We start from the raw sequence: 24,501 nt of genomic DNA on the forward strand, positions 1-24,501 counted from the left end.
GGAAAAACACTCAAAAACTCATCAAAAAATTAAAATAAAAATCTAGGGTGAAAACCCATCAAATTTCGACCATAAAGGATTTTTTTTTTTTTTTTTTCGATTTTTTTTTTTTTTTTTTTTTTTTTTTTTTTTTTTTTTTTGATTTTTTCTGTGTACAAGGAAGAACGAAAGAAACAAGAAAAAGAAACGAATCTTCAAGAAGGAAGATGATGCTCTGATACCATGTTAGATTTGCATAAAAGAAAGAAAAGGAAGAGAACTGTATATTATTCACACACATAAACCTATTAGGGTTACACATACTTATAATAAAAGACTAAAGGAACAAAAGACATAACTATCCTTAACTACCCTTATACAATAATACTTAACAACTGTCAACTGAGAAACTCACATCTGAATGCTTCAATATGTCACTTTGAAGAATTTCAAGAAAATAACTCAAAGCTGCAGCCTCAAATGCTTGACGTACATAGCCAACATGATCAATGTCCTGAAATATAGAATAGAAATTAAAATAAAAAATAAGACCAAATTTTTGGAGTACGTAAGACAAAATAGGAAGCAACATTCTAACAAAGCAATATACCATTAGCACGTTATTTTCCTGTTTTCCTGGAAGAGATGAAAGGAGACAAAGAAATACTGCCCATGATAGAATTAGTGGGCCTGAATCTTTTGCTTCAAAAGCACTGAAACTAGATATTATTGCGTCTATTTCTTGAATGTCGCTCAAAGAAAGAGCAGTAGAACCTTGCCTGAGCAAAAATAATAATTATAGAAAGCACATTAAAAATTAAAAAATCCAAAAAAATATGGCATCCCCAAAAAAGGAAAGAAACAAATAAATATCTGATTCAAAAATTATGGATGTAAACTATTTCTCCAAATATTAAAAGCAAGTTTTAAATGAGGACAACGCTGTGGTTTCTCCATTGTCCTCCAGCATTTAATCAACCCATTGTAGGATAATAGGCATTGATTTGGTCACCCCCTGGGGATTGCCTTTTCCTTGATTTTTAAAAGACTAGAGGTAATATTATATACAGTGCAGGGAAGCTGACAATTACTTGGCATAACTGGGGCAAAGAACAAGAATTATTCAGAATAATCATTAGGCCATTGGCTTCCATTTGAGACAAGTGTTACTCTTCTTGCTTCCTAGTAGACCTCATCAGCTCATACTTCTCTATTTAATTTCAAAAAATCAGGATGCAAATTTATGGAATGATTCAAGCAATGGTAAACTTGCTCAATATGCCACACAAAGCAAAGCAGATAGTTGATAACTTTATGCATGAGCCTTAACACTAGTGTTGAGATCTTTCGTCAATAAAATGGGGATGTGAGGGTGAATGATATGTATCTTACACAATGGGCCTCTAGTATAAACATTTTGTACTAAAGTTCTTTAAGATATTTGTCCATGACCAAATAACTCATGTAACAGTAATATCTTAACAAAAATAAAAAAGAAAGGAAACTAACAAGTTGCTAAAACCTGAATGGCATTTCGTCATGGATCATTTGGAGAAGATTTTCCAGATCCAACGTTTCTATAAGAATAAGTAGCAACTGAACTTTAGCATGATAAATGGATTGCAGTGCTTCAGTTGATATTGCCAGCCTCCCAAAGTTAGAAGAGCCCAATACGATCCCCTGCATTACGTGCTCTTAAGCAAGGATTAGGATAAGAAAGGTCACAAAAACCAATACCAGCAGAAGGATAACACCATACCTCATAAAGTGAGCATAACTTTTTCCATTGTTTGCCATTACAAGTACAATAGGACTCATAGTAAGCAAGGAAAAGAATGTCAAGGATTAGATTATCCTCAATTAGTGTCTCCTCAGCCCACAAAGTAAAAAGGTCAACATCCTGCAAGGGACACCTCACATAATACAAATCAAAGGTCAAATGCAGAAGTAAAAAATAAATAAATAAATGAATAGACGAGGACCGAATGGATGGCAACAGCATATAAAACAATCAGACATTACCTTTTTCCTTCAAAAGAAAGCATATGTTACAGAATGTTATCGGTGGCATGCAAAGCATTATTATGTTTATAAATATAAATGTGTATATACGCATACACACATAGACATACTCATCTCCATATTGTGGCACGCAAAGCATTATGCAACTATTAATCATATTCAGAATAACTCTTCATTAGAAAACAACAACATTCTACATTATTTCCAAAAGATTTTAGTGGGGTGAAATTATATAAATACCTAATTTTTCAGAATATAGATAGACCTAATTTTTATTTTGAATTCAATGGGGTCATTTAACTACACTGGAAGCAATGTATTCCAACCCTTCTTATATGTCACCTGGTTGTGTAGCTACCGCAAACCAGTGTTTTAAAAAGTTCCAGGCGCATTGAGGTGCTAAGGTCTTTTGGAGCTTAAGCGTGAGACGCAACGTGAGGCGCAAGTTGTTGAAGATAACCAAAATATTAATATAGGCAAAGTTTTTAACATAAAACAAATATTCTTAGAATTTCAAAAAAAAAAAAAATTAAAAAAAAATAGAACAACATTCAATATTCCAAAAATCATGAAAAATTTAACGTTTCAAAAATTTCTCAAAGATAACATTCAATCTTACTTTGCCCTATGCTATTTATCTTTCTTTATCAATTTATTAACGTGATTTATTTCTTTTTTTTTGGGCAAGGAACTCACGTCATATAATACCTTAGTGGTTTTAATTTTAAATTGGGACCAAATTGCCTAATACCTTCAATCATTGGCCCAAAACTGTTATAATTTACTACATTGAAAGGGATCCCAAAGCCATATATCCATCTTGCAATCCTAGAACTTTCGCTTAATGCCTAGAGCTTTTTTTGATATGAAAATTGGAGCTCAAAGCATGTGATTACATTTTATATTAAAGGGGTTGTAATTTCATATGGTTACACACACAAAGAATAAGGATGGAGCAAAATTTTAAATGAAGCGCATGTGCGCCTCGCACCTAAGCCTCTATGGCGCACGCCTCAAGCACCTCAAATGCGCCTTTCCTATAGCGCCTCACCTCAAGCTGTCTGAGGCGCCTCAGGTGCGCCTCACGCCTAAGCTCGCGCTTAGGCATGCCTTTTAAAAACTGCCACAATCATTCCCTTCCTTCAACCTTCAGAGATGCTGTGCAAGAGACTAAGTACTTAACAGACATATGAATAGTAATAAACCAATAAGAGGAAGTTGCACTTATACCAGCCAAAACCAACCTAGTCTACAGTATTGACTGTGCTTCTGAAGACACCAATCAGATAGTGAAGCCTGAAAGATCTGACAACATCGCCAAAGAACTGACAAGGCCCTGCAGGATGTTGGGATTTTGTCATAAGTTCCCATTGTCCTTTTGGTCCTGATGTATTAAATAGAGACTCCATCAACCATAACTGAATGTGTAACAAACTCAGATCAAGGCCAAAAACACCCAAAACAAACTGATTTCAGTCAGAAAGCTACGCTTGAAACCATGGGCCATGGGCTCCAAAAAAAACCCAGGAACGGATAATATGTGAAATAAAAAGACAAACATCATCTGAATTTTTGTTCTCGCCAAAATTTTCAAAAATCTTCATCACATGAGCTGTATATGAATAATTTTAATGAAATTTGGCCTTGAAGCAATTAGCCTCCAAGTAACTGTCTTTGAATACTAACTAACTTCTTCACCCGCAAATAACTTCACCGTCAGGTAACCTTAATAGAGAAAATGACTTAGACCCAAGTTATTATGAATGGCCAATAGGAAAAATAATCCATTAAACTGACTCAGCTCTAGACTTAAATAAAATTCCTAGAGTACCTTGAGACTAAAATAAGATAAGTCGTCCTGTTTTTTTTTTTCCTTTTTTTTTTTTTTTTTTTTTGGGTTCCAAGACAATCATTTCCTTTACACCAGAATATTTCATCAATTTCAATTACATCAGATTTCATTTCAAGAGTCCCTGATCGGAAATACATTATTGACTTTTTGTCCTTGTCCAACAAGGAAATTTATACTAACCTCCATAGAAAAGGAGATGCTTGTATGAATTTGAGTGAACAAAAGTGGAGAGATGACTCTCCCTACCCACTCTGGAAGCAAGTTTGTTGGAAAGCAAGAGTGATCACCTAGATGGCCATGGAGAGTGTTTTTTTGAAATATAATTCAGATATACTCGAGTCATATCTTGTTTCAATTCGACTCTAGGTACTGTATAATTAATATAATTTAAGTTTTAAAAGTTTCAGAAGGCTGCTGCAAAAAATCCATGTTAATTACAATATCCTACTGAATTTATTGATTCCTTTTGCATGCAAACATAATTATTATCAAGCATGAGCACCAATGTTTGCCTGTCGATTAAACCTTAAGTAATAAAGCATAACTACACTGGTACCAGTGACTCTACTCATGGTCTAACAGATTCACAACACAAATAAATAACCCAAAATCAGATCCTATATTAAAAATTAATATATATATTGATCATCCACTTGAATCTATATAATGCCCAATATCTTCTCCTTCAATAAATACTAAATCGAAGCCTATATAACCAAGCCTCTAAAGTTGTGGATCTTCTTCATCACAACGCTCCAGATCATAGAGATAGGTAGTCAAAGAGAAGTTACCAAAGGAACCACAGAAGTTAGCCAACCAATCAGTTCTGTTGTGTCATATTGTTTCCACCTTGCCACTTCACATTTATGTTTATAATACTTAAAGGTGAAAACTTCTGTTTAAAATAGTTGAGACCTTTGAAATAGTGCTTGATAGTTCAGAAAAACAACAACAGGTAATTTCGACAGATACCGTCTTATTTTTAGTTAAAGACAGAAAATTTTTAAAATAAAATAAAAAACTAAAACTAGAAATTGTTTCCACCACACTAAGTTAAGCCAAAAATGCAGGCTCTAATCCCTGCAAAAACTTACACTCTGTTTGGTTTAGATTTTTCAAAATTAGTTTTCTGAATTTGTAATCTATATTTTTTTTTTTATTTTTAGTGATTTTTTTAACATTTTAATCAAACTTTTTAGATTTATTTAATTTAGTTTTATATTTTTTTGTGTTCAATGAATGTTTGAAAAAATTTAGTACAAATTTTATACTTTTTAAGTGTATCTAGATTAAGTGGATCTAAAAATTTAAAAAAAAAAAAAAAATTGATTAAAACATTTTAAAAAATTCACAAAAACAAAAAATACAAATTAAAAACTTAGAAAACTATTTTTGAAAATTCCAAATCAAACAGAGTGTTCAATACTTTGCAAGAATCAACTTAACCATTCATTATATTTTCCATTAACCAATTTCACACTGACCACTAGCTAGCCTTGTTAGAAGTTCACTCATTGAATAGCAAAGCTTATCCATCACAACTCTCTTGTACAAGTTGTCTCCTTTAGCACCCTCAAAAGCCACTTATCTTGTCAATATGTCTAATGCACACAAACGTATTTGACAAGTGCAGAGCATATGAACTCAAATCACTGAACCAATGAACTTACCATGTGATCTGGATGACAGGACGACAAAAGATTTTCGAGGACAGATAGTAATCGGCCTTCTAGTCCATCAGAAATCAGCTTCTGTGCCTCATCCATTACCGCACTACCTTCTTTAGAAGTTCCAACATACACTGCATCAGAATAAATGTTTATTCAGGAATCAAAGCAGCGATGAATTAGATTAGACAAACTAGTGAAAGTTCGAAATCTAGCACATTCAAACTTTACCAACAGTCATTGAACTTAGACAGAACATTCAAGTCCTAACTTGCAGGTGCACACTATCATCTACCAAGTAATGCAGACATGGACACTGAGAGCCAACACAACACAGATACACTAACGCAACATGAGCACGCCAATATGACATTTTAAAAGAATGGAAACAGTCTAGGTGGGGATGTGGTGTCCAAGTCTTGTTCTGAACCTGTACTATGAGCACAGTTCAAGCACCTTGATCAACCATCCAAACATAATGGTTTGGCAGTCAAACTTTGATAAGAGTGTTCAAGGCAATCCAGCATCACCCATAAAATATTAAGATGCTTCAAAAGGTTTTTGAAGGGAAATTTCACTGCATTTAGAAACCACAACGGAAGTAAAGCTTCCCTCAAGTGGTCACACTGTCGCTTATAGATTCAAACAAGGTGTAATGGTGTAGAAATCAAATCAGAAGTCATCCCTGTCCTTTCCACGGATTGAAGGTCAAGCCAGCATACCAAGAACCAATAGCAAATAGGATATTTCCCTAAAGGCACCAATGGGCAGAATCCAGGAGCTTAAGGAGCATCTAGTAAAATTCTAAAATCAAAGCAAGTTTCTCCATCTCATGTTCCATGGCTGGCGACAGAGAGGGGAAATAATAATTTGAAGCATTTCAAGATAAAAGAAGTGTTTAAAAAGGGAGGTAGAAGAAGAGTAGAAAGAGAAAGTGAGACGAACAAAAGAAAGGACTGACGAAAATAAGAGAGGTAAAGAAGAAAGGGGGGGAGAGGTCTAAAGCGTAAAATACAATTATATTCCTAAAACCTGAGAACTTTACAGTGTTTAAAGTTTAGCAGTACTTTTGCAAAAAAAGAATCTTAATAGGGCTAGAGACTAAGTTCATCAAATGCCACATCATCCTCTCATGGGGCTAGCATCAAATAAGCCTTGACACTTCCGTAACTGTGGCAGGACACATCAGGTACAGACCTTATCTTAACTACTTAAAACATACACTTTAGTATAAATAGCAACAAATTTGAATTACCAGGATGCTGGATAAGGAAAGCATAATGTAAGGGTATGAACAATAAATGCCAATGCTCATCAGTGATTGCCAAATGGAAAAAAATACGCACACTGTAAACACTGTTAATATCTACCTCACTGTCAAAGATATCAGAATTCAGAACACTTCCAGCTATACATAATCATATCATATGATAATCATAGATTATAGGTTGCATTTAATCTTAGGTTATAAATGATAGTACTTCCATGAATTGACAGGAATGGGAGATGAGTACTAATAACTGATTTGTTTTTATAAAATCACAGTACTTGTGCGCATACAGTTCAAAATACTATATGATGCACATGGCAAATGTATATCCCAAACCTCTACCGAAGTGAATAAACAGAATACCCTTCCCTGAGTTTAAAAATAAAAGAAGTTCATAAATATATGCATGTATACATTTATATATATATATAGAGAGAGAGAGAGAGAGCACAAGTGTAAAATGGAATTAAACCAGCTGCATAATGGACTTACATGCATGCATGATAATCTGACGGGTACACTTCAATAAGCATTGCCGCTCAATGTAGTACTGAAGCATTACCTTCACAACAAAGAGAAAGTAAAAACAGAATGTCATATGGGTCGCTTCGGCATATTAAAGCTTCCACATATAATTGATGTTCCATAACAGTATACTTTTGACAATCACAAGTCAACTAAATATACCTTTATGAGATTCATGTGTTTCTTCTTCTAGTTGAAAGAATGTAGAAAACCCATGATGATTGGGTTTGGTTGTGATGAATGAATACAAACAAGGAGATGGGGGTAGAATTGAGGAAAAAGATTCTAGAAGTTTTATGGGTTAGTTGACAGTGACAATGCCGGGTTTTGAAATGACATGATCATTGTTATGATGATTCTCCCTCTGCACTCTCCAAACCTCCCAATTCAACCTTTGCATTGCCTCCTGATCACACCACCCACCTCACCATCATTATTAAAAACCCCAACAAACAAACTTGCAATTACAAGTGGTTTTCCAATCTTTTGAAAGTAATGCAATGAATACAAAATCAATTTGTTATTCATTGTCAGTGACACAGCAACGATCAAATCAGAATTTGTTATTCATTGTCAGTGAAACAGCAAAGATCAAATCAGAAGATAGGGGACTTGTCCCCATCACTGACATCAGGGCATTGAGAGTGGGTGTTTGGGAATGGCAATGAAATCAGGCAAATAGTGGTGGTGGTGTTCACCAAGAAGATCAAGGAGGCCTACAACTATTGTTTGGGTTACAGTAGATGCTCCGTTAGATTTACTATGGTGATGTGGCACAATGGGATTACTTTTATGCATCAGTAGCCTGTTTTTAGTTGAATTGCAGTCAAACCATAAAGGAATGGAAGATATTGTGCATTTTCATCAACTTCAATAAGGCTAAAATCACTGTGGTGAACTATTAACATATTGACATTTTTTCTGTTATGGACCTTATGGTTATTTATTGACAGTCAGTTGGCAAAGGGGACAGCTCCGCATATTGTGAGTAACAGAAAGGGAGTGCCCAATAACGGAGGCCAAAACAATGTGCAGCCTTGGGGGGGGGAAAACTAATAATAATAAAAAAAAACCAACCAAAAAAACCTAGAACAATAAAAGTGCGTGTATGTAATGAACAGGTTGCGATGAGTGCATTAGAGTTGGAAACAAAGACTGTAGTGAATGAGAGAAAAATTATGGAAAGATGGAAGGATTATATCTGAATGGGGCCTAACTCACCCTACCTCCTCAGCCAAGATAACTCATTATTTCAATCTTTGAAGGGTAGGGATAAGTTTGCAATTATCAAAGTTATCATCTAACATTTAGTTAGTTGGTACTTCGCAAATTTTCATATGCAGAGAATGGTAACAAGAAAATGATAAGAACAACAAATACAACAAAAAGAAATATCAGATGAACCTGGCTTGCATGACAACACATGATTGTGACAACAAATGTCTTTCTGTCCCACAAAGATTGGCACCCTTGTAGAAAAGTAAGTCCATGAAGATTTGTCATTTTTGCAGTAACCCATGGCATGAAATAATAGTGACAAGCATTCAAGCTGTGATGGCATTAATTAGGCCATCTGATAGAAAGGTGAAATGAAATAACTAGTCTTATAAGGTAGACAATCATGGGCCAGAGGGGATTATACATTGCATTTAATATCAATACAAACCAGAACAATGATTATTATAACATCATGGATCTAGCAATGATTGTTTATACATAACGCGAAAAATAAATCTGAGGCCACTAGTTGAGCATCAACAATTAAAGAGAGTGCAGTATAAAAAAAATACAATTAGTGAAAAAATGAGGAAGGAAGAATCAAAAAGAGAAAATATACTAACCGAATGAAGAAGCTCATTAGCTATAAGATCAATGGCTAGAGTATTGCGCTCAATCACCCTTTTGACAAGAATATATGCCTGAACCTCATCTAAACCCTGGAAGGAATGAAAAGCTATTTCATTTCCTCAACAAATAGATGAGAGTTGATACATTGAATGTCAAGAAATCTAGCAGGCATTATTCACACAATAAAATCCCACCTACAAAGTTAAACATCTAATATATGGGGCCTATTTGTTTCACAACAATAACACATCATTAATGAGAAAGCATGTACTTCTACATTTGCATTTGGTTAGAAAACCAAGAACATATTCTAAACTTTACGCTAAATCCATTAGAATCTAAAACTTGTAACAACCAAGAACATATTCTAAACTCTAAACTATAGGGTAACCCTAAGGAAATGGGTAGGTTGAGGTTGAGGAAATTGGTCTTTAACAAGGTTTTATTAGAGAAGTAGCTTTGGTGGTTCGCAACAGAGGAGCGTTTCTAGCATAAAGTTGTAGCAGGTAAATATGGGGTTGGGTGCAACCAATGTTATTAAAAGCGCGCCTAGGCTCAAGTCCCAGCCATGCCCGCCACCTTCGCCTTGCAATGGTCAAGGCGAGGCAACTTCATTAAGGCACGATTAAAGTGCGTGACTGGAACAAGGCGCAATTAAGCCCAAGGTGCAGGCCTTAAGGGCTTTTTTTTTTTTTATTCCAATTAGACCACTAAAATTATATGTGTTAGCTACAATACAACAGATCATATACTTCAAATATACATGCTAATATTGTCGATTTAGCCCCAAATCAACAAACAACAGAAGAAAAAACAAGCCCTAATCCAAAGCTCCGAAGAAGTCAAACTCGTTGTCCAATCCAGGAGCTTCGTAGGTATGTTCTTCTTCTCATTGTTTCTTTGTCTCTTCTTCCCATTCTCTTTGTCCGTTCTCTTCGTCTCTTCTCTTCTCTTTGTCAGTCATCGTCATGTCCTTCTTCTTCGTCTCTTTTTTTTCTTCTTCTTCATTTGTTCTTCTCTTTTTCTCTTCTCTTCTCTCTATTCTTGTTTATAGAGTTAGGCTAAGCTGAGATTTTTAGGGCTTCAAATATACCCATGCTATCTGCTTCTTCTTCTTCTTCTTTGCTTTTCTTCTCTACCTTCTACTCAGCTTTTCTTTTGCTTTTATTTTCTACTTTTCTTCTTTTTTCTTTTTTTTATTTTCTTCTCTGAACTGCCTTGTTTATTAAATATTTATTCTGAATTGCTCTGTTTCTTCTCTACTTTTAAAATGTTCAATGTTTCATTTTGTTTATGGTATACCAGTTAGTTAGTTGTTTATATGCCTCATATTAAATTATATTATTTCAACATGCCATGGTGCGCCTTACTTCGATGAAGACTGTGCAGCACATCGCCTTGCGCCTAAGGCCTCAAGAGATCTTGGCGCCTTGGTGCGCTTATCGCTTTCAATAACACTAGGTGCAAGGTTGTTAAAATCGGGATCCTAGGTAGGATTGGTGAGAGGGTCTCATGGATCGAATCGTAGGATCAGATCGAGGATCGTAGGATCAGATCGAGGATCATAGGATCCTACTTTCTATTAAAAAAAGATAAAAATACAAATTAGAATGATACAAATTAAAAATAAGGTGAAAAATCACAAAATCAACGATCCTACCTACAGTCCTACTTGCAATTCTGTTATAACATCGATCTTACAACGATCTGGATCATTTTAGCAATGTAGGATCGTAGAATCGTACGATCCTACAATCCGGATTGCAATTTTAATAACCATGGCTAGGTGGGGGGATTAGAGTTCACAAGTGGTGCTAGGAACTCGTAGGAGGGTTTGTGGAAAGGTATTTTTTCTAATACGGTGGAGTTTTAGAGCTGGGTTGGCTTTTGAGTGGGTAGCGAGAATACGGTGCACTTTTGAAAGTACAGGTGGCGTGGTGACCAGACTTTGGCAATTCCGTTTCCTATACTTCGCATAGCGGTGGATCCATGGTGTTAACTACAGGCCAAGTGGTTTGGAATGTGAGACTTCGTCGATAGATTTTTTATTGGCAGGTTGGTCAATTAGTGGATTTGTTGGCATTGTATGATGTGGTGTTGTAAGGGTGCCAAAGGGGTTTTTTCTATCTCTTCTTTTTATCATGCTCAGGTGGAAGGAGGGTCTGCGCCTTCTCCTTGGTGAAGTGTGTGGGTGTCTGCGGCACCATCTAAGGTGGCTTTTTTTGTGTGGACGGCAGAATCTAATCGGATTTTGACATTAAATATTCTTATTCGGTGTGGCCAGATTTTGGTAAATTGGAGTTGCATGTGTAGTATGGATGCAGAGTCTATTCCTTACCTTTTACTTCACTACCCCCATCACATATCAGTTTTGGTCGTCGATTTTTTTGGTGATTGGGGTAGTCTAGGTGTAGCCGAGTTGCGTGGAGGGTGTGCTTTCCAGTTGGAAAGAGGTTAGGGTTGGGAAGAGATGCCGAAAGGCATGGGATCTGGCGTCGTAGTGTTTGATGTAGTTGATCTGGTTGGAACGTAATCAGCAGATTTTCCAAGGGTGGCAATCCCTTTGTCTATCTTGAAGAATAATTTTCTAAGGGTCCCGTATACTTGAGTCACGGGGAAAGTATCTCCAGATTATTTTCTTTTTTTGGATTTTATAGATGCTTATATGTTTAGTTCTTTTTGGCAGAGGGTGTATTGTTTAGCATCTCCTTGATGCTCTTTAAAGTAAAAGTTTACTCCTTATTTATCAAAAATAATGAGAAAAACTATCGAAACAAAACCCCTTTACCTGTTGAACCACTTGAAAACACGCACCAAAGTCAAGTAAAATAAATTTTTTTCATCTAAAAAAAATGAAGGCCATTGTCTCCGCCACCATCAAGATCACCAATCATCGACACCTCTCTAACAACAGGTTGTGTGAATCGCAAATAACTGTGAATCGCAAATAACTATGAATCGTGGTTGAATCGATTCGATTCGCTGAAATAGATGTTTGACTTTCTCTTTTGGTTTTTTATTGTTGGAAAAGAGTTCAAACAACCTTTTTAAGGTCTCTAAGATTACTATATGCCGTCTTTTGACTTTCTCCCTCCCTATTTACTCTTATATACTTAAACCATAGCAGAAAAAAATGAACTTTCTCTCTCTACAATATTCTAGGCTTACATATTCAATTTTATCTAAGTATTTGCATTTACAAAATGAATTTTTTGAAGGCATCAAGTGAGATTTTTAAAAAGTTCGAAGATTTTGATTTTTTTAACCTTGTAAAAAATTAAAAACATTATTGTTGAGTTATTGTTACTTGAAAATTGAAAGTTTGTCTTTATTTGCTTTCTTTATTAAGAACTGTTGATAAGGAATAGTATCTAAAAGGGAAAATGTGAAGTGGTAAACATGGGAACCAGTGTTAACTTCTTACTCAGACCAAATGATCATCATTTAAAACAATTTGTTTATTGAATTAAGTCTAAATATTTCATATTTATTAGATATATTTAAGATGTAAGCGTGTAGATATATTTTCTATCTAATTAAAAAAAGGTGACCGAATCTTTACGATTCACTATTCGATTCAATTCGCAATTCGGTACAATATCATTTCAATTCACGATTCGAATCCCGATTTGACAACTATGGTAGCCACCAAGGTTTTCAAAGGCATATACGAGGCACAACTTGAGGCGAGGCGTACGGACAATACACAGATGCGTTCTTTTTTGGGCAAGACACCAGATATGCGTACGTGTTAAACGCAGAGGCGTAAGCATCTGCCGCGCTTTATGCACTTTTTACGCTTTTGACAGCGAGGCGCAAGCCTTTGAGAAGTTCAATTTCAAAAATCAAAAAAGGAAAACGATAGAGTAGTTGATGGAAAATTGCTATAAACGACTTCAATTGAAACAAAAATTGCTCAAGAAGAAGATATAAATACCATGTAAGTCGATCTTCTTCGAATCAGAGTCCCAACAACTTCGAATCAGTCTTCTAATCGTTGTCTTCTAATCTTCTCCAATGAACAAGGGTTTTCAAGGTACGAAGTCTCTCTCTCTCTCTCTCTCTCTCTCTCTCTCTCTCTCTCTCTCTCTCTCATCGTGTTGGTTCTTTCACTCCGACCGTGATGTATATATCTATCTCTCTATTTCTGTACAAACAAATATCTCTCTATTATACTTATCTACATTGTAGACTAATATATTATTATTATTATTATTATTATTATTATTATTATTATTATTATTATTATTATAACTTAGTTTCTCCTTCTTTCATTTATTATTATTATTTGATAGACTTTAATTTATTATTATTATTGTTGTTAACATTCTATTCTTCTTTTTGCCATCCCACCTAACCAATATCTTTTTTTTTTTTTTTTTTTATTTGTTTATTTTTATACAGTGCTACTGTTGATAAGTTTGTGGGGGAAAAAAAATGACTGAACCCAAAGGCCAAAGAAAAGATTGTCCAGAAATATGTAAAAGAAGTTGATGGGGAAAAGTATTTTAGATGTAAATTTTGTGATCAAAATTGTAGTGGTACTGTAAGTCGATTAAAAATCATTTAGCCAGCACGCATAAAGGCATTAAACTGTGTTCAAAAGTTACTGAAGATGTAAATTTAGAATGCCAACATGCATTAAAAAATTTCTTTGAGCAAAAAAGTGCCCACAATGAGATGCTATATGAAATTGGGATGGGTGCTGAAGCAAAGAGCGAGAGTGGTGCTTCTCAATCTATTGAAGGCAATACTAGTGGTATGACACAACCACCAAAACCGAGGGGTCCAATGGATAAATTTGCTAGTTCTCAAGCACGACAACCTACACTGAACTCCAAATGGAAACAAGAAGAAAGAAAAGATGTGTGCCGAAAGATTGGGCGTTTTATATATTGTAAAGCTCTTCCATTTAATTTGGTGAATGATTCGTATTGGGTAGCTGCAGTTGATGGAATTGCAAATTGTGGACCTGGTTTCAAACCCCCTTCTATGCATGAATTGAGGACTTAGGTTCTTAAAGCAGAAGTAGAAGATATAAATGTCATGATGGAGGAACATAAGAAAGCATAGAAACAATATGGATGTTCAATTATGTCTGATGGCTGGACAGATGGGAAAAGTAGAGTTCTTATTAATTTTCTTGTGAATAGCCCTGCTGGAACTTGGTTTTTAAAATCAATTGATGCATCTGATACTATAAAAAATGGGGAGTTGATGTTTAACTATCTTGATAGTGTTGTAAATGAAATTGTAAAAGATAATGTTGTTCAAGTTATTACCGATCATGCTTCAAGCTATGTCAATGCCGGGTCGAGACATATGGAGAAGAGGAAGAAGTTGTATTGGACGCCATGTGCTGCGCATTATATTGATTTAATGTTGGAAGACATTGGAAAATTGAAAGTCTGTGACCAAACTCTCTCGTTAGCTAGGCAAGTGGTCAAGTTTATATATGGACATTGTTGGGTTCTTTCAATGATGAGATCATTTACAAAGAACAGTGAACTACTCCGTCCAACAGTAACACAGTTTGCCACTGCTTATCTTACTCTCCAAAGTCTTTACAAACAAAAGCAACCACTCCAAACTATGTTTTCTTCAGAAAAGTGGGCTTCTAGTAGTTGGGCAAGAAAAGTTGAAGGGGTAAAGGCTTGTGCAACTGTGTTGTTTGATCCAAAATTTTGGCCTAATGTTGCTTTTTGAATCAAAAGCACAATACCTTTGGTTAGTGTTTTGCGAGAAGTTGATTCAGATGAGAGGCCTGCTATGGGTTACATTTATGAGTTGATGGATTCGGCTAAACAAAAGATTGCTTTCAATTGTAGAGGAAATGTTAGGAAGTACAGACCAATTTGGAATAAGACAGATGCAAGGTGGACACCACAACATCATAGACCTTTACATGCTGCTGGTTATTATCTAAACCCTCAGTTGCGATATCAAGATGCCTTCTCCAATGTTGAGGAGGTGAGGCAAGGATTGTATAAGTGCATGGATAGAATGTTGAGTTATGATGAGCATCTCAAGGTTGATATCCAATTGGACTATTATGACCAAGCAAAAGGGGAATTCAGAAGCCGTGTTGCAATTGATTCCAAAGCGATACGCTCTCCCGGTAAGAAACTAATATGAAAATAATTTTCCAATTACATTCTTTAAAATTAAAATACGAGATTGAAACCATTTGTGCATTTTTCAAATTATGTAGCTGATTGGTGGATTCGTTTTGGAAGCAAAACAACAACGTTAACAAAATTTGCTATTCGAATACTTAGTCTAACTTGTAGTGCTTCGGGATGTGAAAGGAATTGGAGCACCTTTGAGTCAGTAATATATCTTTCTTTCCGAAACTTTCTTATGCATAAAATAAAATATTCATGTTTCTAACTCGTTATATTTCATTTCTAATATTATTATATTAGATTCATACAAAAAAAAGGAATAAGCTTGAGCACAAACGTTTGAATGCTTTGGTCTAGATGAAGTACAACACTAAACTAAGAGAGAGGAGTATCAGAAGAAGACAAAACATCGATCCAATACTTATTTATGAAATTGATTCGGATGATGAATGGATTGCTGAAAAAGACGATCATGTCCTCTCCCTTGATGTTTTTTGGCTTGATGAAGAAGAATTGTTCGATGCTGAAACAATTAGGACTATGCCTATCACTACCTATGATTGAAGTATGGAGAATCGATCAACTACGACTACGATTAATGTTGACTCATCTTCGAATGCAAAGAAAAGAAAAGTTGGCGAAGGTTCAAGTTGTTAAACAATTATGGACTAGTTGCATATATATTATTATATGTGCGTATTTAATTAATTTGAAATCCTATTTCTTGTATAGGAAATTGATAAAATTCAAGTATTATTGATTGATATTGATGTGTTGTGTATATTACAATTACAAGGATTCCTATTATATAGGAGTGTGTTTGGGAGTAGGTGGAGAGTAGGTGAAGTGGAGGTGGTAGTGGTGTAGTGGGTTAGGTTTAGTGGAGTAGGTGAGGTGGTAGTGGTGGTAGGTTTATGGTAAATTCTAACAGCCCCCCGCAAACTTAAGGAGGATAGAAACTAACCAACTTGAGTTTGAAGAGAGGAACACAACAAGAAAATACATAAAAATAAAAAAGGATAGGAGACACTGTATGGTCGTGTCAGACCGTTGGTGAAGACACTGGATGGTGGTGTCATAACGTTGTAGAGGACACTGTATGGGGGTGTCATAACGTTGTAGATGACACTGTATGGTGGTGTCATAACGTTGTAGAAGACAGTTTATGGGGTCATGTCGGACCGTTGTAGAAGACAGTTTATGGGGTCATGTCGGACCGTTGTAGCAGACAATGTTGTGACAGTTGTTGTGACAGTTTACGGAGTCTTGCTGGACCCTTGTAGAAACTAACCGGAATCAATGTCGGGACAGTTTACAAAGTCTTGTCGGACCCATGAAGGAGCTAACCGGAATCAATGTCGGGACAGTTTACAGAGTCTTGTCGGACCCGTGTAGAAACTAACCGGAATCAATGTCGGGACAGTTTACAGAGTCTTGTCGGACCCTTGTAGAAACTAACCGGAATCTATGTCGGGACAGTTTACAGAGTCTTGTCGGACCCTTGTAGAAACTAACCGGAATCTATGTCGGGGCAGTTTACAGAGTCTTGTCGGACCCATAAAGGAGCTAACCGGAATCAATGTCGGGACAGTTTACAGAGTCTTGTCGGACCCATAAAGGAGCTAACCGGAATCAATGTCGGGACAGTTTACAGAGTCTTGTCGGACCCATAAAAAGTCGCACCCTCAAAAGGTGTGCCCAATCTATCAAAAGGCGTGCCATCAAAAGGCGTGCCCAATCCATAAAAAGGCGTGCCATCAAAAGGCGAGCCCAAGTCATAAAAAGGTGTGCCGGACATGATGGCGAGGCACGTGGGCGCCTTGGCTTGCGCGCCCGTTTTGTCGTCTGGTGGCAAGAGGCGCGCGATACGCGTGGCTGCCTCGGCTATTTAACCAAGACAGAGGCTGAGGCCGAGGCAAAAGGCTGAGACAAAAAAACTGCGAAAATCCTTTGAAAAAACTCTTCCGTTTCTGAGAGAGAGACTCTGTAACACTTGCCCAGAAAATGGCTTCGTCGTCCCGTGGGCTGCTCACTCTCTTTCCCGACCTCAACGAGTCAACAAGAGAGACAACTGGTGCGGTGGCACTGGAACCTCAACCAAGCGCCCCGGAGTTTACTCCGTTGAACTTTCCGATGCGGTCTGTGGAGCAAAGAATGGCAGTGCAGTCGGATGTGGAGGCCAATCAGTATACTTTGAAGTCATGTGTGGAAAGCATGACGGCGGTCACAAACTTGTCGCACCGGCTGCAGAGCAGGACAAATGAGGTGCAGCAGTTAAACTCTCAGCTGGCTCTGCTCCAACGCATGTATAAGGATGCGCGAGCAGAGATAAGTATGCTAAAGGCGGAAAACAAGGAGCTGAAGCGGAAGGCCACTGTGATGTTCCGATTTGGAAGTCCGCCATATGCTGCAGTGGAGGAGTATGGGGGAGTGAACGTGCTCGGTGGACTAGGAAGTACGGAGACCGGACTGGCACGGGACACCCAAGATAAAAGTAAAAAGAAGAGACCTGCAGTAGAATAGAGAAGGGAAAAGAAAAATCCCACTGTGGGTGTGGTTGTTTTGTTTGTTTGTTTTTTTTTTTTTTTTTTTTTTTTGGTGTAAAATGGTGATCGGGGTTTAGCCCCTGATATGAATAAAACAAATGTGTTGTGCAAACCCGGATGGTAGGAAGGATATGCAGAAAAAATCAAGGGGTGAGAATGTGTGATTTTGTTTTTTTTTTTTTTTTTTTTTAACAACAATAAGAATAATAATAAAAAAATAATAATAATAAGAATAATAATAATAATGAAAACCGTGGGCTTGAAAACTATATATTAATGGTTTGATTGTGTAAGAATAATAATAATAATAATATATAGTAATAGTGAAAGCATGTGTCGTGTGGGAGCAGCTGCAGATAAAGAAAAAGAGAAGATAAAATAAAATAAATAAAGGTAAAGTGGAGGTAGTTCTTTATCTCATTGTCTGTTCTTCCAAGCAACCTTGATGTTTTTTTTTTTTTTTTTTTTTTTTTTTTTTTTTTTTTTTTTACTTGTGGTGGTAGAAGAATTTGAACTTTTGTCAGACAATTGATGCTTTGTACTTAGAGTCGTCGCCTCGTGAAGCAAAGCATCTAATAGCCCACTGTTTGTTAAAACTGGCAAGGGCAATGGTTTTGGGCGGTGGATTAAAAAAAGATGTGTGGGTTGAAAAGTGGAAAGAGGAGAGAGAGAAGAGTGTTTGTATTTGTATGGGTGCATCATGGATTTTGCAGGGCTGGGATGACTTTTTTCTCAGCCTGAAAGACTCGCACGCCATGTCTGCTGAATCCGCCTCTGGAATTCCGAGAAGCCAAGTGGATCTACTTGACTTCGTAGACTGGTCCGGAATTAAAATTGAAGCATCCTGCTCACTCCATCGACCATCCCTAAGAACCTTAGTTTTGGGCGCAAGACCAGCCATAAGGGCGGCAGCAGCAGAAGTTCCCGATTGCAGTAAGCACTTGTTGGAAGTGCCCAACTTGGTTTGTGCTATCCACAAGATGTGCAGCCTTTCCAAAGAAGGTATGAACGCCAGTAGCAATAACCAGAGCTTCAATCTCGCCTTGTTTGCAGGTTGAAGCAGAGAAAACTTCATCATAAGGATTTTTGGTCACTGGAAGTGACTCTCCGGTAAGGGCAGACTGATCAACCTTTAACGGATCACCCTCAAGAAGACGAGCATAAGCAGGTTGAAGAAAAGAAATTTCAAGGTATGTGTAAAAATTCAAGCGGACTAGGTTGAGGTCCGGCGGACGGCTAAGGTAAGGTTGCCGCCCGCCGGGGAAGCAAAAATACTAGGTTCTAAACCTGCTCTGATACCATGATAAAATTCAAGTATTATTGATTGATATTGATGTGTTGTGTATATTACAATTACAAGGATTCCTATTATATAGGAGTGTGTTTGGGAGTAGGTGGAGAGTAGGTGAAGTGGAGGTGGTAGTGGTGTAGTGGGTTAGGTTTAGTGGAGTAGGTGAGGTGGTAGTGGTGGTAGGTTTATGGTAAATTCTAACAGAAATGATAGAGGAAAAGGCAAGGCAGGAAGATGCACCCTTGTGGATAAAGATATGGAGTTGGAAGAAGTTGGCGGAATAGATGATGGAACCTATCCCATTATAGATATAGCGGACGAAGATGAAGACAATATTAATGAGAATGACTTAGAGTGACCAATTATTTGTTTATTGCTTTGTTTATAGAGTATTAGAGTTTAAGTTATTTTGTTTATTGAACAATTGGAGTTTACGTTATTTTGACCATCACTTCAAGTCATTTTTTTATTATAGTATTAATGAGAATGACTTAGAAAGCTCTTATAATACTTGAAATTATTAATTAATTTTGGTTTTATGCTTAGAATGGCTTTTAAGAATTTTATTTGGTAATTCTTATTTTTTTTTTTTACTCTTTTTATGCTATATTTAATTAATTTTGTATTTTATAAAAATAAAAAAAATCAAAATTCAAAAGGCTTACGCCTCGCCTCGCCTCAACAAGGGTAAAACGCCTCGCCTTGGCTTTCGCCTTTAAAAACACTGGTAGCCACCACCCTCTCATAGCCACTAGTACAAGCATTAAAACTATTACCATTGACACTTGGACCACTGCCAACATTATGGGTTCCCCTCTCTTTTCACTTTTTTTTTTTTTTTTTTTTTATTAGTACATTGTGGGTTCGCCTCTTGGAAGACTCAAGTTTAATTATGATAGATGTTCTATAGGAAAAATGCATGATTGGAGATGGGGGCATTTTTAGAGACCATAGAAACAATGTCATTCTTACATTTTCCAAGCCAATACACACTGGCAATGCCATTAAAGTTGAACACTCACTTCATGGGAAGGCCAATGAAGTGTTCAATGGGGTTTCCAGATATTCTGATTGGAAGAGATTTTTTGGTCATCAAGGGTTGGTTGCAAAAAGCAATGGTGCTCCACACCAAAGTTTTTAAAGGCAAATGCATAACGTGAGACATTTTACCCTTCATGAGGCGAGGCATAAGCATTTTGAATTTTATCTTTAGTAAATAGATAAAACATTTTAAAATAGTAAAAATATTAAAATTAAATATAAAGGTGTAAATATTTTTTAGCTCAGGGTGTCGAACATTTCACTACTAAAAAAGGAAGCTTGTTCTCAATGAAGGTAAAATTGACATTCTAAGCTTTAGTTATCGAGCTTGTCGCTTGAGTATGAGCTTTGTGTTTTTTCTTTGTTAATCATTTACTTTATTTTGCCCATGGAATATATTTACAAAAGAGAGGTCCTTTTTTTTATTTAAGCCATGTATTAGACTAAGTTTAAAAGTAGCTCAAGACAAGCTCTCCATATGTGTAATCTCCATATGCTTATACGCAAGAGAGGTACAAGGCGCACCTTAGGTGCACGTCTGAGATTGTGATCTTTTAGCGAGTATCACCTAAAAATCAAAGTCTCGGTGGCCTTTGCCTTAACCTCGCCTCAAGCCTCAATGTGATTCTCAATATAGCCTTTTACAACTTTGCTTTAGTCTATAATAACCGAAGTTTTCAAAGGCAACTTTAAGACATGCATCAAGGCGAAAACAACTAACAAAAGATAGACATAGGGAAGCCACCTCTGATTCCAAGCACGGACATTTCGAAGAAGGTGACGTTCTGTGTTATGTCCGTGTCAGACGCCGACACTCTTTGAACACTCTTAGGACACGTGTCCGACACTCTTCAAAACGTGTCCTATTTTTTAAATTTCTTTAAAGACCCAGACACTCTTTTGATATTTGGAAGACACACATGTCAATTGCTTAAACACACATGTCTATTGATTAGACACATGTAAAACTAATTATAAGTTTGAACAAAACAACTTAAGATACAATAATAAAACCCATATATATTTATAGGAATTAGTGTCATATTATATTTTTTATTATCTTTGAATAATATATTTATATATAACATAAAATAAATATATAAAATTATATATTTCATGCGTGTCTCCACGTGTCGTGTCTTACATTTTTTGAAAATTAACGCGTCGACTTGTCTGTATCGTATCCATGTCGTGTCACGTGTCCGTGTCCATGCTTCTTAAATTCCAACAAAATCCCAACACAACAACATTCAACAAACAAAAGAAGAGCAAAAAGCTTACCAAAATCAAACTAATTTTGAGCGCCGCATCTTTCAATTCAGGCTGTATAGTCAACTGATGCGACCCCACATTAACTCGGTGTGAATTCAAAACCTCTCTTGATTTCTCATTTGGGGGCTTGAAACGAGAAACAGTGTCCAGAAACCACGCATGATTAGCATTCATCTTCTTTACCTAAACAAATACACAACTTTTTTTTATTCAAAACAACATATATAAAAGCATATACTACTCCGGTATGCAAGAACCTAGTTTCAATCACACAATAAACAAATAACAAGAAGAAGAAGTGCACACACAAGCACAAGATATACGTAGTTCAGTGAAATGATCAAATCAACTATACACAATTCGGATTACAAAACACTCCGCAGCTCTATGTTTTTTTCTCAATAACCGTACAACGTATACACTGAGCCGGAACAAACATTACAGGCCCATAAATATCAATTTCGGCCCCGGATTGCAAGCAAATTCAAGTGCGTCGCGCACCCTGGGCTGGGAGTTGAGTAAATACAAGACACCTCACAACATACTAAAAATACTTGATATACTGATTTACAGTCAAAATACATCAAATACTGATATACATTTGGGAATTTTGGATTGAGAGGAACGAATTGTACCAGATGAGGAGGGAGGTCGGAGCAGGGAGGAGAGTTCTCGAGGTCAGTGAGTAAGAGAGAGAAAGAGTCCCACCAGAGAGAGGGGTCGACGGAGTTGGTGGTGGTAACAGCTTGATCGGTGGAAGATGGAGTTGTGGTGGTGGCCATTGAAGCTGCTTTTGAGTTCCAGAATTGGAAATTGGAAGAGAGAAGTTGAAATTTGAAACCCTAGAAAAAAACGAGCCCGCGCTTTTGTGCTTCGAAGTTGAAGAGAACAGAGAGTGCTGGAAGGGTGCGAGGGTTCAAAACTTGAAACTAGAGAGAGGTGGAACGCAACGCTATGGTCAAGGTTTTGTGCTGTGTCGGCCGAATCAGTGATAATTTAGGCCAAGTTTGGGAAGACTAAAAAAGTGCACTTTTTATCTTTTTGGACTAAAAAATTGATGTTGAAAATATGGATGTTTGGGTTAACTTTTTGACTTTTTATTGAAAAATGTGTAATAAAAAATTGTAAAAATTGATTTGTAGGGAAAAATTTGAATTGGGAGTTGTGCAGCCGTAATTGTTGACTTTTGGTGAATAGTGTTAACTTTTTAACTTTTTGAGTAACTTTTTGGCTTTTTGGCTTTTTTGGAAGTACCCAAACTTGGCCTTAGTAAGAGGGTGAGACTAATGTTCGGTCTGGTTACAGAAAGTTGAGGCGCGATTTGAAAACAGAAATGAAAAATAAATAAATATAAATAAATTAAATATAATATGAATAAAATATATTTATATTTTATTTAATTTTATATTTTTTTTTAAATTTCTTTCGAAATTTTCTAATCAAATACAGTATAAGAGGGTGATTTGCATGTGTTAAATTTTTTTTTTTTAACTTTTATGAAAAGATATAAAATATTAATTAAATTTAAAATAACGTTCTAGAGCGATAGTGTGACTTAAATGTGATGATTATAACCTAAATAAAATAATGTGTTAAAATAATATGCGTTATTTTAACACATGCCAAATACTCCCTAATTTAACTCAGATAAAATAAATTATAAAATAAATAAAATAAAAATCACATTTAAATTATAATAATTTTATTTTTTTTTCCTTATAAAACTATAAAAAAAAATCAAAAATTCATCTCAAATAGAACTTTTTTAGTTAGGCTAAGACAATCAAAAAATTAAACTAAAATTTTTTTCCCCCAAATGAAGCCTTAAGGTTCGGTTTGGTTTCAATTTTTGAATAAGTTTTTGAATTCTTTTTTTCTTTCTTTTTTTTTGAAAAAACATGAATTAGGTTGACAAAAATAAACAATAAAAGGAAATTTTTTAATTTAAAAGAACTATTTTTATCTCTTAAAAAAATTATATGAAATAATTAGTGTATTTAATTTATTATTATTTTATTAACTTTAATTAGTGTATTTAATTTATTATTATTTTATTAACTTAAATTTTAAATTTTTATTTTATAAACAATAAGTTCCTAAAATCAAACCAAACAATGCTTAATTTTGTGAAAAAAAATAATAGTAAATAAATAAACACTCATCAATTTTATATAAATAAACACTCATCAATTTTATATAATTTTTTTTTAAGATAAAATGATTTTTAAAAGTTTTAAAAATATGTTTTTAGTGTTTTTTTTTTTTTAATTTCAGGAAAAAAAATTCAAACCAAACATCAGTTAGTTTTTTATTTTTTCCAAAAAATTTCAAAAACAAATTTTGGTAACCAAACCAAAAATTTTAATCACCATACATGTTTTGAACTTTCAAAAATCTGTATATTGTTTTCTTTTTAAATAAAAGTTAAATTGGTAAACCAAAAAAAAATCACTTTCACGTGATTTTTTCTTTTTTGGTAAATTTTAAAATATTATTTTGGTGTTTATTTTCATTAAATTAGTTTTTATTTTTAAAATATATATATATATATATTGAAAACTCAACTGAACAATGTAAATATATTTTCTATGTGTACACATTTTTTTTTTAGATAGCTAAACACAAATAAACTAAACAAAAGAAGCTTCACTTCTAGTTAGGGACTGCAAAGTTAGAGGCAACTCCTCCATCCAAATCGTGCAGCCATCATGTTCAATTGCCATACGAGCCAAAGAATGCGCCATCAAATTTCCTTGCCTTTTCACATGCACTACCTCTCACAAGCTGAACTATTGGAGTACGGATAGCCCACACTACACCATAAGAAGATGACAGCACTTCTGTCGAGGACTGATACGCGCGTATAACTGACAGCAAATCTCTTTCGACAACGATCAAGTGCAAGCCCAAATCGTGTGCAAGCTGAACCATAGATAGAGCTGCAAATGCTTCAAAACAGTCTACCTCTATAGATGACTTCCGAGCTGCTGACATACCTGCAATAACCGCTCTCCAATGGTGTCAAACAACTACGCCCAAGCCACTCAAGCCTTCAGATTTTAA

The 24,501-nt window shown here is 35.6% G+C and overlaps 1 protein-coding gene across 2 annotated transcripts in view; it reads right to left on the reverse strand.

Moving 5' to 3' along the window:
* The window catches only part of LOC114297572 (nucleoporin (DUF3414)), a 72,543-nt gene extending 50,089 nt beyond the window's left edge, over positions 1 to 22,454 (reverse strand). The window contains exons 1-9 of one of the 2 annotated variants that reach the window (XM_082868271.1): positions 22,074 to 22,454; positions 21,448 to 21,621; positions 9,157 to 9,252; positions 7,283 to 7,352; positions 5,524 to 5,654; positions 1,739 to 1,879; positions 1,502 to 1,659; positions 590 to 758; positions 395 to 493 (exon numbers count right to left, since the gene is read on the reverse strand). In XM_082868271.1, coding sequence (XP_082724397.1) covers positions 395 to 493; positions 590 to 758; positions 1,502 to 1,659; positions 1,739 to 1,879; positions 5,524 to 5,654; positions 7,283 to 7,352; positions 9,157 to 9,252; positions 21,448 to 21,621; positions 22,074 to 22,220 — 1,185 coding nt within the window. In that variant the 5' untranslated portion in view covers positions 22,221 to 22,454. Of the gene's footprint in view, positions 1 to 394; positions 494 to 589; positions 759 to 1,488; positions 1,660 to 1,738; positions 1,880 to 5,523; positions 5,655 to 7,282; positions 7,353 to 9,156; positions 9,253 to 21,447; positions 21,622 to 22,073 lie in introns of both variants that reach the window. The other variant, XM_082868272.1, reaches the window with a different exon arrangement.
* Positions 22,455 to 24,501: the final 2,047 nt, after the last annotated feature.

This window comes from Camellia sinensis, chromosome 5 (assembly GCF_055761805.1).
Source record: "Camellia sinensis isolate YWXY chromosome 5, ASM5576180v1, whole genome shotgun sequence".
Classification (NCBI taxonomy): domain Eukaryota; kingdom Viridiplantae; phylum Streptophyta; class Magnoliopsida; order Ericales; family Theaceae; genus Camellia; species Camellia sinensis.